The sequence below is a fragment of the Dasypus novemcinctus genome, chromosome 2 (genome assembly GCF_030445035.2).
Source record: "Dasypus novemcinctus isolate mDasNov1 chromosome 2, mDasNov1.1.hap2, whole genome shotgun sequence".
Classification (NCBI taxonomy): Eukaryota; Metazoa; Chordata; class Mammalia; order Cingulata; family Dasypodidae; genus Dasypus; species Dasypus novemcinctus.
Genome location: NC_080674.1, coordinates 62,281,382 through 62,299,438, shown reverse-complemented (window position 1 = coordinate 62,299,438; position 18,057 = coordinate 62,281,382). Strand labels below are relative to the sequence as shown.

Genomic DNA, 18,057 nt, shown 5'->3' with positions numbered 1-18,057 from the left:
GACTGCTATATGATGGTGATAACCAAAACCATATTATAGGACCCATGTGCGCTGGCACTGATCTCCTAACAACCTTCCAGTATCTGTGGATGTGCACCTTGTACTAGTTTAAAATGGAAGCAGCATCAAACAATTCTGAAGTATATTTTGTCTTTTCTGTGTTTTGTATTATTTAAAGGAACATATTTACCAGGTATAAACACATTTAAAAAGCATACATGGAGAAAAAGAAAGCTTGCTCTGCACATGCTTATGTTTGAAGATCCTATATCTTCCAAGTTAGGTTGTTATCAGTGGAGCTGAAGGATTTTTACTGAATGTTAATACACAATGAAATTAGGCAATTACCTTCTTTTGAAAAACAGATCTTTTTTCTTCCTCATACTTCTTACTTGCAGTAGGAAGATGTTTCTAGTTTGGTTCTAAGTATAAAAGGAAGAGAAAAAAGCTGCTTTCTTCCTTTCCCATTTTAGACCTGGGTGCTTGCTGTGCAGGAGCAATTCACATCACCAGAGCTCAACATTTTACACTGAGGGTATGTGTCTAATCCGAGTCACAAGACCTATAAATATGGATCTCCAAAACATACGTTTGATAGCCAATGTGGACATTTAGAAAGTAACTATTTTCATTTTGCTGCTCTTTCAACTTTTGTCTGAAAATTTCAGAGTTAAGAATTCGGAAAAGGAAAAACAAAAGGCATAAAAGTAGGGAGGTATGACGACCATTGCTCCATTACCTGATTTTTAAGCAATTCAAGATTCTCCAAAATGTAGAAAGTATAAAATTCTTGCCAAATGACAGAACAAGGTAGGTGAAAGTTCAATATTCATAAGCAGTTGTATTTGTAAGACAAAGTAAAAAGGCTGCTTGTCAGTATGTTACTTTTTCCTGGCATGGAAGACATACAGTTATGGTTGCACAGATGAAAATAAATCCTTCTTTGAATCCCATACCCCAATAAATAGAGCCCCCTGCTTGGTCATATGTGTGCTGACTCTCCCTCTTTTGTCCAGGATCTACCCATTGCAGGGTCTCTGTAAGATATTTCAAATGGCAACTAGGAAAACAGTCCTCTCTGATGAAAAAGCTGTGAGATGTGAGGACCAGAAACTTGTTTTCTATCCATGGAGAAACTATTTTAAAAGAACAAAGTCAACATGCAGAAAGCAAAGACAGGAAGAAAAGGGCCCAAAGAACTGAGTTCTCAGAAAAAGTCACCATTTAGAGATTAGGAAATGTGGATGAACTGGCAAAAATTTATGTCCGATAACAATCAACACTTTTGGGACTCCCTACTTTGGATCAAATTACCTTCACTCACTCTTATCTCGTTGTTATATATACTCCCCAATTTTTATATCTAGCCCTGAGCTTTTTCCTGAACTAGCATCTATCTGTTGGGCGTCCTACAGGCATTTTTTTTCATTTAACATACTCAAAATTGAACTCTTGATTTTCTTCCTCACCAACTTCTCCACTTCAGTTAATGGCAATTTCTTCCTTCTTGTTGCTCAGGTTTAAAAATATGGAGTCATTGGCCACAGGGTCTAAGCATCATCATTTCTGGCCTGGATTATTGTAGGAGCCTCTCAGTTTGTCTTTCCCTCTTTCCCTCCTAACCATACAGCAGCCAGCAAATGGTTTCTTATCCCTCTTATAAGTCAGATCATGTCACTCCTACCTTGGATCCTTCAAAACCAGAGTAAAATTCCTTATCATGACCTACCTCTTGGTGCCCACCTTACCCTCCCTGACCCCGTCTACCCCAGCCAGTCAAATTGCCTCATGTCCTGTTTGTAATCTGCTCTAGGGTTCAAAGCCAAGGGCGCCATCAAGAAGCACAGCAAGGATTGGTACCTGGTAAAGAGGCAGGAAGGGTGTTTCACATATTGTAAATCAAACCCAGAGCACAGACAGAGACAAATGTAGTTGGCTTTAAAATAATGTGCAAAATTGTGCATTTTCTTGGGAAAATGGTTTTGCCTTACACAAAGAAAATTTAAACATTCTGCAATGAGAGAAAAATAAGGGAAGAAAGGAAAGAAAGGAAGAAAAGACCTATCCTCAGGCAATGCAAGCACACTCTCACACTTCTACCCTGTCTTTGCATGTGCTAGTCCTCTGCCTCAAAACACACAGCTGCCAGATATTAGCTTGGCCAGCTCCTTCCCTTCTCTCAGGCATCTGTTTCCATTTCACTGCATCAGAGAAATCTTCGCGGACCATTCTACCTGAAGTATCACCTATTACCCTGCTTTATTTTTCCTTCTAACATATCACAAGCTATACACTGACTATTTATATCTACCCCCTGCTAGGATATATGTTCCGTGAGTATAGGTGTTTTGCTTTATTCATTATGTATCTCTTTAGCATCTCAAACCAAGCCTAAGTGCAGGCTAGGCACATAAAAACATTTGCTGAATGAAAAAATCAGGATCTTTCCAATATATTTTTCTTTTACCCAAGCCAGCTTGAATTGATCCTCATACTGGGGTAAAACAGTTTTGTTTTTAAAATTTAACCACACACTTTTTACTAAAAAATATCAGCTTGTTTTCCCACATTTCTGTCTTCTCACTGACCAATTAATTGCTCAAACAGCTGCCATTTAACAATTTTTTCAGTAATTGAAATAAAGCTCAGTTCTCCTTTGCTACTATATTGTACAATTAGAATATTGTGACTATGGTGGTTTCAGTTTTTATTCAACTGACTTATTAATACTTGAAAGTCATAAAACATTCATTTTCCCCTTATAAACTATAGTCCCTATTTGCAAATGAAATCACAAATTGAGAGCAAATAAAAATTCTAGGCCCCAACTAATCAACAAATTCTCTTGCCCTCTGAATTATCTAGGCTTGTTACTTCTTCCATTTCTCCTTCCTGCTATTCAAACTTTAACATCTCAGGACTTCTAGCACCGGCCCCTTGCAAGGTAAGAAAAGGAATGTTTTAAGAATGTCAGCTAAAATGGAGCTGGAAAGGTAATCTGAATTCATTTGTCTGCCATTCTTGGTCTTCATCTCTATTCCAAAGGGCGACAATAACTAAAATCTCTCAGCAAAGATGGTCAATGAACACAGATTAGGTTTCCATCAGAGAAGATCTTGAGTTCTTGGCTACTAAAAGTCACCTTCTTTTCTTCTTCCTTTGATGCCACTAGCAGTGACTCCTCCTGGGCTTTTTTTCCTCCCCCACAATAGTCCACTACTTCATTATGAAATGTCCCAGTGGTTTCGTGAACCCACAAGAATTTATATTTGCCCTTAGGGAGTGTCTACTTTCTTAAAACTAAGAATAAACTTGCAAAATAGAAGGACTGTACCTTTTTACACTTTTGATTTTTATTTCTATTTGGCATTAATGAGTTTTTAAAATGCCACCGTGGACTCATTTACTTAACTTCTACCTATTGACTTAATCTCTTGACATTTGGAATTTACTGTTAAGACTGGATGGATGTCAAAGAGGAACTTTTGAATTATTTCAAGGGAGTAAGTATTCTGAATATTGTAGCTTTAAAAAACTTACTTGCCTCATTTTGCATATAGATCTTTGAAGGAAATGGGGTGGGACAGATGCTTATAATGTAGCATTTACCCCTTTTAATGCAATTTCCTTTTAAACCACACACACAAACACCTCTTACAAACTTAGCATTTATTAAATATATCAAGTACTGAGCATCCTAAATTATAGTTTATTAGTTAGGGAAGAACAACCAAGTGTACAGAACAAATAAAAATTGGCTATTTGGCCTCGTATTTTATCTGTGTGGTTATCTGATTTATGTCTGTCTCTTCCACTAAGGAGACATGAAGCTCCAGCATCTGGTTTTCCTCACCATTATATCTCCAGGGCCTAGCACAGTGCCAGGGCAAGAGTACATAAATATTTACTGTATGAATGACTGTATTATTAAACACTTAGTGATATAGTTAACGCCCAGGTCTGTAACCAGCAAACTCAAGAGTAATGAGAGATATATCATAAAGGAGGCAGAATCAACTTTCAAAAAACTAATTTTAATCAAAACAAAAATTGTTGATCATTAACAAGTTTATAAAACAGTGATTTAGTTACATAAATAAATTGATATCAGTGTATCAAATCTTACTTTCAACTTCATGAGCATGTTTACATGGGTGATGAAGTACAACCTTTTTTTTTCTTTTTAACCTATTATCATAAATAAAATGGAGCGCATGAAATAGTTCTTCTAAACAAAAATACCTACAAACATACCTCTAGCATGTTCTCTAATGAAGGGAACAAGAGACACTGGACAACTTTTGCACCTCAAAACATAAAAACTGCTTTAAAAAGCACAAGGTTACAGAACCATCAGCTAAAGTAAAGACACTATACTGTAACCAAGGTTGGTTTTTAATAATATAATGAACAGTTTGGTAGTTAGATCTCCAGTTTGGTTATTTTAAAGCATTAAGACAAGGCAAGATAGAAGGCTGCTTTTGTTTGAGTAATTCTAGAGAAAATAAAATTTTTTTTTTTTAAAAAAAGAAAGAAAACTGAAAAGTAGAACAGTCATACCTACACAACTTTCTGTCCTGCACAAAGTCAAAATACCTATGCAGAATAGATATATAATATATATAATGTTATTTGTGCACAAAGGTTAGCTTATTATTAGCTCACTGCAAAGGCGTAATGTATCATGTCAATTGTTTTGGAAAACATTTTGTGTTTTGTGTCAAAAGGATTATTTCTTTTAAGTTTCCTAGGCTAGGAGGCACGAACCCCAATTCCGGCATATTGTTTATTCTTAATGCTAAGGCTTGCTGCTCTGGCTGTATATTTTGTTGTCCTTTTTTCCTAGTGCCTGTTGTAAGCATGTGTGGTGTAGTGGTTGTTGTGGTGGTGGTGTTTGTCTGTGCGTATGCATATATATATATATATATGTATACATCAGTTGCATACATATATACACACATATATTTCTCCCAATAGATCTCAGTCCAGCCATGCAATCCAAAAGGTGGCTCTGCATAGATGCCCAGCATGAAGTTCACCACCTGAGCCAACCCTGAAGCAAGGCGCACTTTTAGTCCTTCTGATAGGTTTTCTCTCAGTTTTTTTTGTTTTTGTTTAAAACCAAGCTACTGCAGCTTCAAGTATTTTGCATTACATAGAATATTTTTTTATAAATTAGTTAATGTTATATTTTCAATATTCAGACATATACTATAATATATATACAGTACAATAAATGCTCTCATTCTTTTTTTTAATTTTTTTTTTTGATAAATCCCTGAGAATGTATGTTGACAGTCGCTAAGTTTCCACATGCACAAGCATCGTGTGCCATGCTTCTGGACGAACAGCACTGCAAAGCCACGTGGGTCAGCCTTTTAACTATTAGTATTTCATTTTGTTGGTTTGTTTAAATACGCTGAAAATGTAAAGATGAGTTACAAAGGAGTAAAGCTGAATCCATTCGAGGTACTTATCACAGGATGGAGGTGTTTTGTTTGGTTTTTAAAGCCATTTCAATTATTTTTTTTTTTTTTGAGGCTGTGAACGTATACAGAAAACAGGAGAGCTATGTGGACTTTTGCCACTTGACAACATATACTCAGTGTAAACCAAACCTTTTTAACCTCTCTCTCATACAAAACCAAATAAAATTTTTTAAAAAAGAAAAAAAAAAAAAAAAAGGAAAAAAAGAAAAAGGGAAAAAATTAAAAACACACAAACTTTCACAACATGACAATTTAGTCTGCAAACGCAATATAACTATACATATATAATACCGGTGTGGCTCTGTTCTTTTAAGTTAAAAAGGGTACAAAGGCAGGCTCAAGTAAAAACAAATTGTCCCTCCCATCCCCAATCCCCCCACCCCCATTCATACGAGTTCTATCAACCAAACCTCTCCCGAACCAACATCATCAGTTTCTTTTTGCCTTTGTAGATTTGTTTCAGGTTGTCAATAAACTGTGTAAACTGAATGTGTCCATCATGCGCCATTAAGAAGGTCTCTCGGGCCTTGCTGAGGAACTCGATAAACTCACTATAGTGTCGAGGACTGATGTGTGTGAGTCGTGAGTGTGTCGTGTTGATGTAGGCCCCGATCGTGGCATCCAAGAGCTGCCTCAAGGGGGCTTTGTCCAGTGACATGAGCTTACCAGAGTTCCTCCTTCCATGAAGTCCCACCATGCCAGGAGTGGTCAGAGTGCACCTGCGCAAAATGTCTGACAGTACCGTTGCACACTTGACACTCTTGACCACCAGAGGTATTATAGCTGCAAGCTCATTTTTACCGAGGGAGTGGCTGAGCGCACAGGCCCACAAAACATCATTAATGGCAGGGTGTGTGTCCTGATTGTAGCTCAGGTTGAGATGGGTCATGGCCAGGGTGGCCAGCTTGTAGGCCCTCATGGGGTACCCGCGGTGCTCCATGTACCGTGCAATCGTAAAGAGCTGTGTGTAGCTCATGCCGGTCGTAGCAGCATCGAGAACAATTTGGTACGCCGTCTCAAAAGCTATGTGATCCTTTTCACACAGGGTCAGCGCAGACAGGGCACAGTTCTGAGGGTCCTTCATGGCACACTGCAGTGCGAGTGTCCGGGCACTACTGGCCAACTTCTCCTGCTGATGGCAGTCCAGGTGGAGGCGGACGATGGTACTGTTGGACATGACGGTGGTTGCTACAATACTTGTAGCCTCTGTGGGAGTAAAGAGTGTAAACCAGCTCTGCATGATGCTATCTAGGGCATAAACACCTGCAAGGAAAACAAACATGCCCTATTACTGAAAAGGAGACTGCCCAGAGATCTTGTCTTATTTCCACTTTTATAATCAATTCTTCCACTGTTAACTGTAACAGGACGTGAGCGAGGCCAGAAAATCCTGTGAGGTAATATGCCTGGGAGCAACCTTTTTGAATTAAGGTTATTATAGATTGTTATTCAGTGAAATGCCTGAAAGGAACATGAACTTCCTGTAATAAAGAATGAATCCTCTTGGTAACTGGTATTAGCACTGTACTGCTTGCCATTTTAGACAATGGATTTTTGCTAATGAGTTCTAGTTCACTAGGGCCTCCTGTCAGTTACCCACTACAAAATCTGAGTCAGAAAAGCTATCACCCTCATCAAATAGGAAGTTTTTAATGTGGTGTATGTATTTCTGTATAAATTTAAAGTACAAAATTATTAGACATACAGAAAAGCAAAAAAAAAAGTCCATAGAAGCAGACCTACAGATGATTCTGATGTTGGGAATGGTTGAGAAGGTCCTTAAAATACCATTTGAAGTACACAGACCCACTATGCCTTAGCTGTAAGAAAATCCTAAAAGTGAATGATTTAAAGGGAAGGAGATGAATCTCTTGAGAGAAATTAGATATGTACCTTGGTGCAGGAGTGTGGCAGTTCTTGATCTGCTTTTATCTTTGTAGTGCTTCACTAATATGTGACTTCAATAATCGAAACATAATTTTTATATTGAGTCCAATTTCCCTTCTACCAAAATAACAAACCATTGTACCTTAATAAAGGGAACATAAGAAAAGTTGTTTCCATAGAATCTGCACTTTGTGTCAAAACCTAAGCACTGAGATGGCAGTGTCTTCTTGGCAAGAGGTTTGTATCCTTTTAAATTGCAAAAAGGAATAAAGATCACGTTCCAACACTTATTTTAAATGGCCACCTTTTTGGGGATGTACAGTTTTCTTTAGTACTGATTGAGGGGAAATAGTTGGCCAAAGGGCCTCACAAGCTGTAGCTTAGGGGAAATCGTGAAATCTTTGGCCAGCTACAACTTCTCACACACATGTAAGTTCTCCTAAACCATATACAGCAGAAATCTCTTCTATGCTGGATACCATTATGAATACCCTTAGATGATGATGAAAAAACTCAGGACAACTAGATAATTTTATATAATTTTCATTAAAGTAGACTGAACCACTGACCCACAATCTCAAGTTATAGTTTCAAAGGTGATTTCCAACCTACCACAATTTCATTCTGGGACCTTTTTATATAAAACTATAAATTTGATTATCACGAAAGTGTAATAAAAGCACTTTAAGAATGACAGAACAAGTGAATAATAAGAGTGTTTACTCATTGATTTATTCCATTTTAAACAAGAGATTGGAGCCCCAAAAATGTAATAGTTTGGAACGTGATGAATGCAAATATGTATAACTAAAGGTGGGGGAAAGGGAGCCCAAGTAGATTGCTAGAAGAGCAAGAGGCTTAGATGAAGAGTGAAGAGTGAAGATATTTTTCTATTGGTACATGATGAGTTAAATCATACCAAGAGGTATCTGGGAAAGGTTCACTGGAGTTTACCTACCGACTTCAGTAGCACATGTTACCAGCCACCTCACCATCTCCCGCCGTCGCCAATTTAAGGTCGACAGTGTCATTCGCATAACCTATAAAGACAGACAACAAAATGTTTTGGGACACTGTCCTAAGTTAAGGCACTGACTTAGGCATTCTCCCTACTACTGAGGAGATGAAGAGCTTTATTTAGAAGCAAAGTTCTGTATATGAATTTGGATTTGTCTGTGACTCCTCTAGCTGGTCTTGCCTGAGCCTAGTCTTGGTGGGCCCACTAACCAGATGTGGCAACTCGGGCAATTCATTCAATATCATTTCAAGTCTGCAAAATCAGAGGGCTGGACTGAATCATTAAACTACAGTCCATGGCCTCATCATGGCCCTGCTTTAACACGTCATGGTTCTAGATTTCTGAGTCTCCTCATGAATTGTGACTAGGAGCCTTCAGCAGACAAAGAAGTATTTTTTAAATAATCATTTCAGTTGTTCCTTCAATCTGTGGCTGCTGTTTTCTGGTGCAATACGAAGATAACCACAAGTTTATGGAAAGAAATCATCTTTCACATCATTGATGATCAGATTTTGATTTTCAGTCTCTAATAAGAGGCCCTGATATAAAGTATTCACTTTTTGCTGTTCCCCTACTCTTTAAAATTCAGAACATCTATGGACATAACACTTCTAAGGGCTTGGAAAGGCCCTGGACGGTTCCCTGCTGGATCCTAGAAAGAATGCAGCAGACAATAAACAGTCATCTGCCACCAGAATTCCAAATAATCAGAAAGTGATGTTAATGATTCTTTCTGTATCATATCTTTTAACATAAGGCAATAACAAAAATAAGTTACATAGTGAGAATTTATTTTTAAAAGAAACTTCTAAAATATGTCATTGTACAGCATAAATGCACTCTCCAGTACTTTTGCTTATACAGTACTATATTTTGTGACAGTAAGAGCATTCTTACTGTGATTCAATTCTTAAAATTTATTAATTGCAGTAAGGGAGACTTCATAACTAAAAAAATCATCAAATCAGGGCATTCTATTCCCTATACTTTAAATATTAGGAGATAATTTCTTTTCACCACTTTCTATGGGAAAAAAAAGCAAATATATTTAATAGAGATTCCATGAGAAAAGTAGAAAGGGAAACTTTTCAGTTCCTGGTTTATACAATAATCTATTCAGAAACTATAAGGAAGCTCACCTCTATCATCATGACTACCTCAAAATACCCTTGGTAATGTGTCCAAGATGGTTTGCTGAAACTGGACTCTGGCCCAATCATTCTTCCTGTACCTAATTTTTTCAGGATTATTAAAGGAGCTAGAACTGCCCATCTATTGTGAAAATGCAAACATCAATAAAAATTCATATGTCCTCTAAAAATTCAACCCTAGCAACTGAATCTTCAATATACATGCTGGTTTTATTTAAGTCTCTTGCTAGCAATAGTTCTCCATTCATTCAAAAGAGACACAGTCATTGTTAAGGCCATAACTGAGAAAAACATATATATTTAAAAATAGGTTTTCTAAATGTACAGTCCCTGTACTTCACTCTAGTTCAGATGGGAATGACCACAGTTCTGAAATGCAATGCTATCCTGAAGTCTAACAGATTTGTGCTCTGAAGAGGTATTTATCTACACTAACAAAATCCAAACAAACATAAATCCTAAGACGGTGCCTTTAATTTAGCATTCCCTGGTGCCCCAAAGATAAGGTCTTAAAAACTTTCCCTAAACCACCAGTCATGTACCTGCAGACCCAGCTCCAGAGACACTTTCAAAAGAGTGATGTCTGGCAAACTGTCCATGAGAGTTGCTATTTTAAATGCATCTTGGGCAAGCTTGAAGATGTGTGATGAGGAGTGAATGTTTTTCTGGATGGATTCTAATACTGTTTCCAGCCTCCGAACATCGCCTGCAATGAACAAGGGAAAACCAAACCAAACCAAACCAAAGCAACACAACACAAAACAAAACAAACCCATACAACCACACATCCACACACACAAAGGGAGGAAAATAGGAAACAAAACAAAATATAAACACAAGTTAATTTACCTGAAATGTTCACAGATGGCACAGATGTTACAACTAATTGTCCCATAGTTACTGCAATGTTTATGGATCTCGGCTTTACAAAAAAGATACCGAGGCATACCTTCAATGACTAAATGCACGTATGAACCAGGACCAAAATGAGGTAGCAGATAGCTCCCCTAGTTCCTGCTTAAGTATTTTTTGTGCATATTTCAGGGAGAAAAAAAATTTAATCTGACTTTTTAAGCCGTTTCTGTATCTCAACCACCATTTACACTTTCTTGGCATGATAACTAACCTGAACTCTCCTGGCAGCAAGTTAATAATGCAGTTAAATGAGGAAAGTGGCAGGCTCAAATGAGCAGCACTGTTTTGCCTCATAAACTAGTGTCTAAAGAAAAGGATCCCTTACAATCTACCTGACCTTAATAAACTCCTAAGAATTTGACAGCAAACATTACCCTTTAAAAAAAAAACAAAAACAAAATAATTTCGAGGCCTCAGGACAAACAGTACCTTTGGCTGCAGTTAGCATGGTGGATGCCAGCTCACACTGCTGGGATTCTATGTGGCTTAGAGTGAACCAACGAGGGTAGCGGTTTGGGACAACAGATGCAATGTGGTGTGGGCGGGTGAGGTCTCCTGTTGGAGCAGTAGATTCCAATACTAGTAGCCTGTAATGAGAAAACAAGGCAAGTGGCCCCTAGTTATTACTTGTCCAGTAGGCTGGCCCCAGGGACCAGCTAGCAGAAGCCAGATCAGTGTGTAGATTCTGGGAGAAACTGTTCAGCTTCCAGGTGCAGAAAGACCTAGTGAAGCTATGCTCTGCTCTCTGGTTGCTAAAGTCACTTAGTTAATTGTTCACTGCCCAAATATGAGAGATTTTCTTTCTTTAGCATTATTCAGAAAATTGTGAATCTTTGGGGAATTAAGATATGTAACACCAAAGAGCTATGAAACAGAAGTCCTGATGTTTCCCTACTTTCAAATCAATTTTTAAATTCTATCACTCATTAAAAAAAAATCAACAGAAACTGAAAGTGAAGTGAATATTTAAGAAGACTGAGATTACAATAGTCAAGGATCAGTGGATGAGTAAGCTCACTTATTAAAGCACAAAGTAAGAAGGGACTAGTAGAACAAAAATGACCATGCTTCCTTACATTCATACTTTCAGCAAAATTAGTTCCTTATGACCTCAGGAATTTGAAATTAGAATATGTTCTATTGCTCATATCAGCAAAGATGAATTCAACTGATTGAATTATCTGTCCCTAGACAGTTTTGCATAAATTCAGTATGTTTTCTGATTTCAACCAATCTGCCTGTAAGAATATGTAGACAAATAAAGAACAATACTTGAAAACAAAGCACATGAATAGTTATCTCCTCCAAATATAAGTACCAAAGAGATGAGTAGAGTATCTGACCTTTACTCAACCCTAACCTCAATCAAGTACAACAGCATTAGGGACTATGGCGTAAGTGTGGGGACCAAGAGTAGTTAGCACGGTCAGGGTGTAACCCCACCCAAGAGAAGTTATTGCACTGGCAAGCAAAATGCCTCACTCTTTTCCTTTCATCATCTATACCTTTTAGTATAATACTTATCACAAGAAGGTAGTAAAGTAAGAATTTTGGCAGAGTTACTATCAAGTTTTCTTAAAAATACAGAGAATGTCCCTTTATTCACAGGCAGATCTTGCCAGAGTTGCTCTAAAGGAAACTAGTCAACGACCCTGGGAAGATGAGAATATGAGTGCTGAAGACGCCCTTCCTCAGCTTCCCCATTCAGAAGGACTAAAAAGCAAGGAAACCACATCTCTCTTTTTCTTCCTGTTCCTTTGACTACCTTGAAATGCTCTGGCAGGTCACATGACAGGCCTTTGGCTGAGGTAATATTGGTGGTTAGAAAGAAGAAGCAGAAAAACAATTCTCCTGTGCCCTGTTCACATCCCTAATGGAAAAACTGCCTTGGCAGCAACCAAGGGAGAATATATATGAGTTTCTGAGTATCAGAAAAGTGAGCCTTTCCATGTGACAAATACCTTTAAATAAGCCAGAACCACAGAGGAACCTTATGCTATTTTACCCTAAAACTTTACCAGGGGTAGTCACAAAATCATCTGATGGCATCATAACAATAACATCCTTCCCTCTAAAAAAGAGTAGAATTCTTTGGATATAAGTATAGAGCACAGTAGTATGTCTTCATTGACAATTTCTATTTCCGTTTATAAAATTATAAGCTCTAAATTGTTCTCTAAAACAAAGTAGTATAAAGTAACCTCATGGAAGACTTTTGTTATGTAAGCTATTAATTTATTAATTGCGGTATTTTAAAAATAGACAAGTGGGTACTTATAAGGTTCCTCTGACATGTTAATGAGATTTCAAGAAAAGTATGTAAAATTGAAAGCCTTAAAGTACACTGACACAGGTTTACACACACACACACACACACACACACACTTTCTCTTTCTCCCCCCACCCCCACACTCTATCACTACATCAAAAAGATGTCTCCTCATAGAGACTCCTTAAGAAGAGAGTATCTTTTGGGGGTATTGGTCATTTACAGGCAAGGATTTGATTTTTAACCCACTACAATGATTACAGATATAAACTCTCAGGATGAAAAGCTTCTTATGGGATCAAACTGTTCTTTACCATACTTAAGCTTTTAAGTCTATACATGCTTGTCTTTAGGTGACTATAATGGAGTCTAATACGTACTTCCTATGAGAAACATAGGGGTGTTTCATTAATTTTCAAACAAAGGAAAAGAAAAAAAAACATGTTTTAAGAAAAGTGGCTCTTGATTTCTTGAATAGGTTACAGATAATAATTGGTATTAAAGAAGAGGAGGAACTGACGAGGAGATGGTAGCAGCCAGAACTGAGATAAGCAGATCCTGAAGTCCTAGAAGTGATTCTTCCCACACTATATGTACACTAATCTTCTTGCATCCTCAGGCTGATAAAGGTTTTTCAGTGACACAAGTGGCCTCCCTTGCACTATTAATGGAATGGGAAATTGCAGTGAGTGTGAAGGCCTCCCTCAATTATATTCAATTGAATATATTTACTATTTTTCACTGTGGAAATCTAACTTAAAAAAAAAAACACAAAAACCCACCAATTCACTATTTAGAAAGGTTCTTAGTGTTACTGCCTTGTGATAAAAATTGGCCTGAAACGATTTTCTATTCTCAAATTCTAGCTTTAAGAAAACAGGAAAAAGCCAAAATGGGCATAAAAATAGGACATTAGGCAAGAATATAAAATCTTCCCTTTCTTTAAAACCAAAACAAGCCAACAAACAAACCACAACAATCCGAGAAGCATAAATAGTTTCTTTAGCTTTTCTGCTGCTACAAGAAACATGAATGAACAAGATGTTAGTTAAAAGCCATTTGTCCCAACGGGGAATTTGGATCGCCTCTGCCCAACTGGGCTGTGAATACGTACCGCATTGCTCTCAGTGCAATTTTGTATGCCAATTCAGCATCATGAGGTAGGAGAGAGGTGAAGAGATACTTGGCAAATGTGTGCATTGGAACACTCTCCCGATGGATTATTTCGCCTAAACCACTATATGGTCCGGCTGTGGGAAGAGAGCATACACATTTTACATTCCTAAAAATTAAACTAACACCTCTTGTAAAGTATATTTAAACATTTACATATAAAGTTGTAACATACACAAATGAATTTAGTTAAGAATTTAATCTAAGTGGCATAGTAAAAAGGGAGACAATTCTTAAGTCAAAAGAGATTCCACAGGGTAAAGGACCCAATATGAAATCATTTCAGGAAAACCATACAACTGTTTCACAGCTAAAATGAGAACCACAGAATGACAGGGAAGAGCTTTTTCACTTTACAATTGATTCTAAGAGAAAGGAACCCTCTGAAGCATAAAACTGAATTGAACTTAAGAAACATTCTCTCTGAATATGTGAAATCTGAGCATCCAGATTTATAAATGCTCAGAAGACCTGAAGCTTAATACAGTACCTGCCCCTGGAACTAATCAATTCTAGGGGACAGACCAGCCAAGGTTTCCAGAAAAGAATGCTCTGCCTTTAAAGCAGAGCCTTTTTAAAGGGGTGCCTTTAAAGGGGTGAATGGTGGGGGAGGATTTAGAACCACAATTCAATACAAAGATGAAACTTTGTGCTTCTAATAAGCAGAAATATATATTAATTCCCAGAAAGTGTGATTAATAAAAAAAGAATAGCTAGTTACCATTTGATAGGCACCAAAAAAAAAAAAAAAGAAAAAAAATTAAAACAACAGGAAATCTGTTACACACTGGGTTCCAGAAGGCTAATATTAAAAGCAAAATTAAGAGTTAAGCTGCCAAAATTAATTTCTTAGTAAATTACAACAAGCATGGTGGCAGAGCTGACCCCCCTGTGTGCTTCTCTGATATGGCCTTGATAAAGGCTACGCAGTCTTTTAAAATAAATTTTGTAAGGAAACCATAGTGGTTACCACTTTTTACTAAGGTACTTTGAGGTTTAGTTACTGTAAAGTGCTTAATAAGTTTCCATGTCACCTTTCTATAACATCTGTTTCATGATTTCTCGAATTATGAACCATGACACAACTGCTCAGAGGACATTAGCATATTTATTTTCCATGAGAAAATTCAGTCTAGCAAAGAGTTTTGAATGTAAAAAATGCAGTTCACAAGAAATGGTGAGAGGAGTAACTGCACTGAATTGCTGGGTAAGAACATGATACATTCTGGATAATTTTAATGGAGGTTATTTTTTATTATTTTATTTATTAGTATTTTTGAACTCATCATTTAAGTTCCTTAAAAATCACACAAGGAACTTATTTTTTCACCTAAGCAAACTAAAGTTCATCACAGATTTCTAATTTTATCAAATGTATTCATCTTTTTCTTCTCTTTAAGACATTTTAAAATGTTTTAGTAATCTGATATTCTTCACAAGCTGATATAGCAGTATACTTTTCACCTTCAGTTCACATAATGAGGCCAAATCGTGTATGTGTGGCTAACTCTTTTATTTAAGGACCAATTACAGCCAATTAGTAGATTTTTTTAAGATTCTTCACTTCACCTCCATTTCCTTTCAATGTTACCCTTTAAGCTATTAAGCTACCTATTTGCACTATTCAGGGAAATCCAGGTAAAGGAACTTCAAATGCCTAATTAACACATTACTATGATAACTCTCAAAAAGCAAAACATTGTCACACACAGTGATAAACTTGAGATCACAGAATTATTTGTGCATTATGAATCACTGCAGAACAGAGATAAATGAAACAGAATAAAAAAATGGAATCAAGAAAACCAAAAGTTGATTCTTTGAAAAGATCAATAAAATAAAAAAACCTTTAGCTACACTGACAAAATGAGAAGTAACAAATAACTAAAATCAGAAATGAAAAGGGGGACATTAATACCTATCCTACAGAAATAAAAAGGACCATAAGTGGATACTATGAACAACTGTATGCCAACAAATTAGATAACCTACATAAAATGGACACATTCCTAGAAACACACACAATACCTATACTGCCTGGAAGAAACAGAAGATCTCAACTAACGAATAATAAAGAGATGAAATCCGTAATCAAAACTTCCCAGTAAAGAAAAGTCAAGGACCAGATGGCTTTGTGGGGAATTTTACCAAATAGTACAAGACAAATTAACACCAATCCTACTCAAATTCTTCAACAAAACTGAAGAGGAGGGACTATGCCCTAACTCATTCTACAAGTTCATCATCATATCAAAGCCAGATAAAGATATCACAAGAAAATTACAGCCCAGTATCTCTTATGAATATACATGCAAAAATCCTCAACAAAGTACTAGCAAACCGAAAACTAATAACAAATTAAAAGAACTATATATGTCATGATCAAGTGGGATTTATCCAAGGCATGTAGGGGTGATTCAACATAAGAAAATCAATTAATGCAATACACCACAATAACAGAAGGGAAAAAACCCTACATGATCATCTCAACTGATACTGAAAAGGCATTTGACAAAATCTAGCACCCTGCTTGATAAAAACACTTAGAAAACTAGGAATAGAAGCAAACTTTCTCAACATGATAAAGAATATATATGAACAACCCACTGCTAATACCATACTCAATGGTGAACAATTGAAATCGTTTCCTCCAAGATCAGGAACAAGACAAGAATCACCATTGTCACCACTGTTATTCAACACTGTAGGGGAAGTTCTAGCCAGAACAATTAGGTAAGAGAAAGAAATCAAAGACATCCAAACTGGAAAGGAGAAAGTGAAACTTTTCCTATCTGCAGCTGACATGATCCTATATAGAAAATCCTGGAAAACGCATAACAAAGTTATTAGAACTAATAAACAAATTTAGCAAAATGGTGGGGTACAAGGTTAACATGCAAAAATTAGTAGTGTTAGAGAAGTTCTGGGGAAGATGGAGGAATAGGGAGGTCCAGAACTCAGTACTACAAAAACAGCTAACAAATAGGCTGGAACTGTTAGAAACAACTGTTCTGCAGCTCTGGAGGCCAGAAGAACACTGTACAGAAATCCAAAGACGAGCTGGAGGAAGAAGCTGATAAACTACAGTCAACAATGAGTTCCTTCCTCTGCACAGTGACAGCTGAAGGCGCCCATCCCCACTCAGGGCAGGCCTCCGGGGGTCCAGTCTCTAGCTAGCTTGTTGGTGACAGAAAAGGACTTAAAATGATCTTTCCCAAGAACAGGGACAGGCAGGGCTGATCACTGATCATGGTTTTTGATTAGCAAATTTGGATTGCTTGGTCCTTGCTCTGAGTCATTGTTTCAACACACCATGGACAATGGGGGTGGCAGCCATTGTTTCAACCCTGCCCTGGATAGAGCAAAGATGGTGGAGATTTAAAGGCAAAGTGCTTCTCCTCAGGGCTGCAGGGGACTGTTACCTGAAGGGTTGCATTTGCTATGCAGGACAGGAAAGCACAGCTTTAGGAAGCAGCCAAAGATAATTTTGGTGCCCTTTCTGATCCCCTCATCAGGGTATGTTGGAACCACTCTGCACCCCCTTTGTGGGGCCCTGGTCCTGTTTTGGCTGAGAAATACTGACTTGGGAAAGTCCTCTCTGGGGTGACCCTCCTCTCAGAATTTGCCCTCCCAGGAAAAACAGCTAAAGACAATGAAAGGAGTGTAAAAAACTATAGAGAAAACCAAAACCAACAGAAAAGATCAAGATTCTGGATAAGGAATAGTGTAAAGGAAACTTTTTCCTAGAGGTGAAACAAATGCACGAAAGTGCAGCCTTAAAAATTGTACCATTTATCCAGGGCAAGAATCAGATGAAGAAGAGCTGAAAACATCTGATTGCTTAAACAAGGGCTATTCTAAAGTCTAGAATAAGGCAGATAATTGTCAAAGAAAAGCTTTAACAAAATGCCAATCAACAATAAACCCTAGGCAAGAGAGAGAAATTGACCTCCCAAGTAAATTCATCAAGATAATCAGATGCCTAGATATCAGCAAAAAATTACAAACCACACTAAGGAATAGGAATATGTGGCCCAGTCAAGGTAATAAATGAAAACTTCTTAAGAGAGACAGAATTTAGAATAACTAACCGAAGATGTTCAAATAAATCTCCTAAATCAATTCAAGGAGATGAAGGAAATTATGGCTAAAGAG

The 18,057-nt window shown here is 37.3% G+C and overlaps 1 protein-coding gene across 1 annotated transcript in view; it reads right to left on the bottom strand.

Annotated features, from left to right (window-relative positions):
- Positions 1–4,018: 4,018 nt before the first annotated feature.
- ZSWIM6 (zinc finger SWIM-type containing 6) overlaps positions 4,019–18,057 on the bottom strand; it is a 237,920-nt gene continuing 223,881 nt past the window's right edge. Inside the window, exons 10-14 of the mRNA XM_004458857.5 lie at positions 13,844–13,979; positions 10,890–11,047; positions 10,088–10,251; positions 8,335–8,416; positions 4,019–6,752 (exon numbers count right to left, since the gene is read on the bottom strand). Of these exons, the coding sequence (XP_004458914.2) occupies positions 5,890–6,752; positions 8,335–8,416; positions 10,088–10,251; positions 10,890–11,047; positions 13,844–13,979 (1,403 nt within the window). The 3' untranslated portion in view covers positions 4,019–5,889. The remainder of the gene's footprint in view (positions 6,753–8,334; positions 8,417–10,087; positions 10,252–10,889; positions 11,048–13,843; positions 13,980–18,057) is intronic.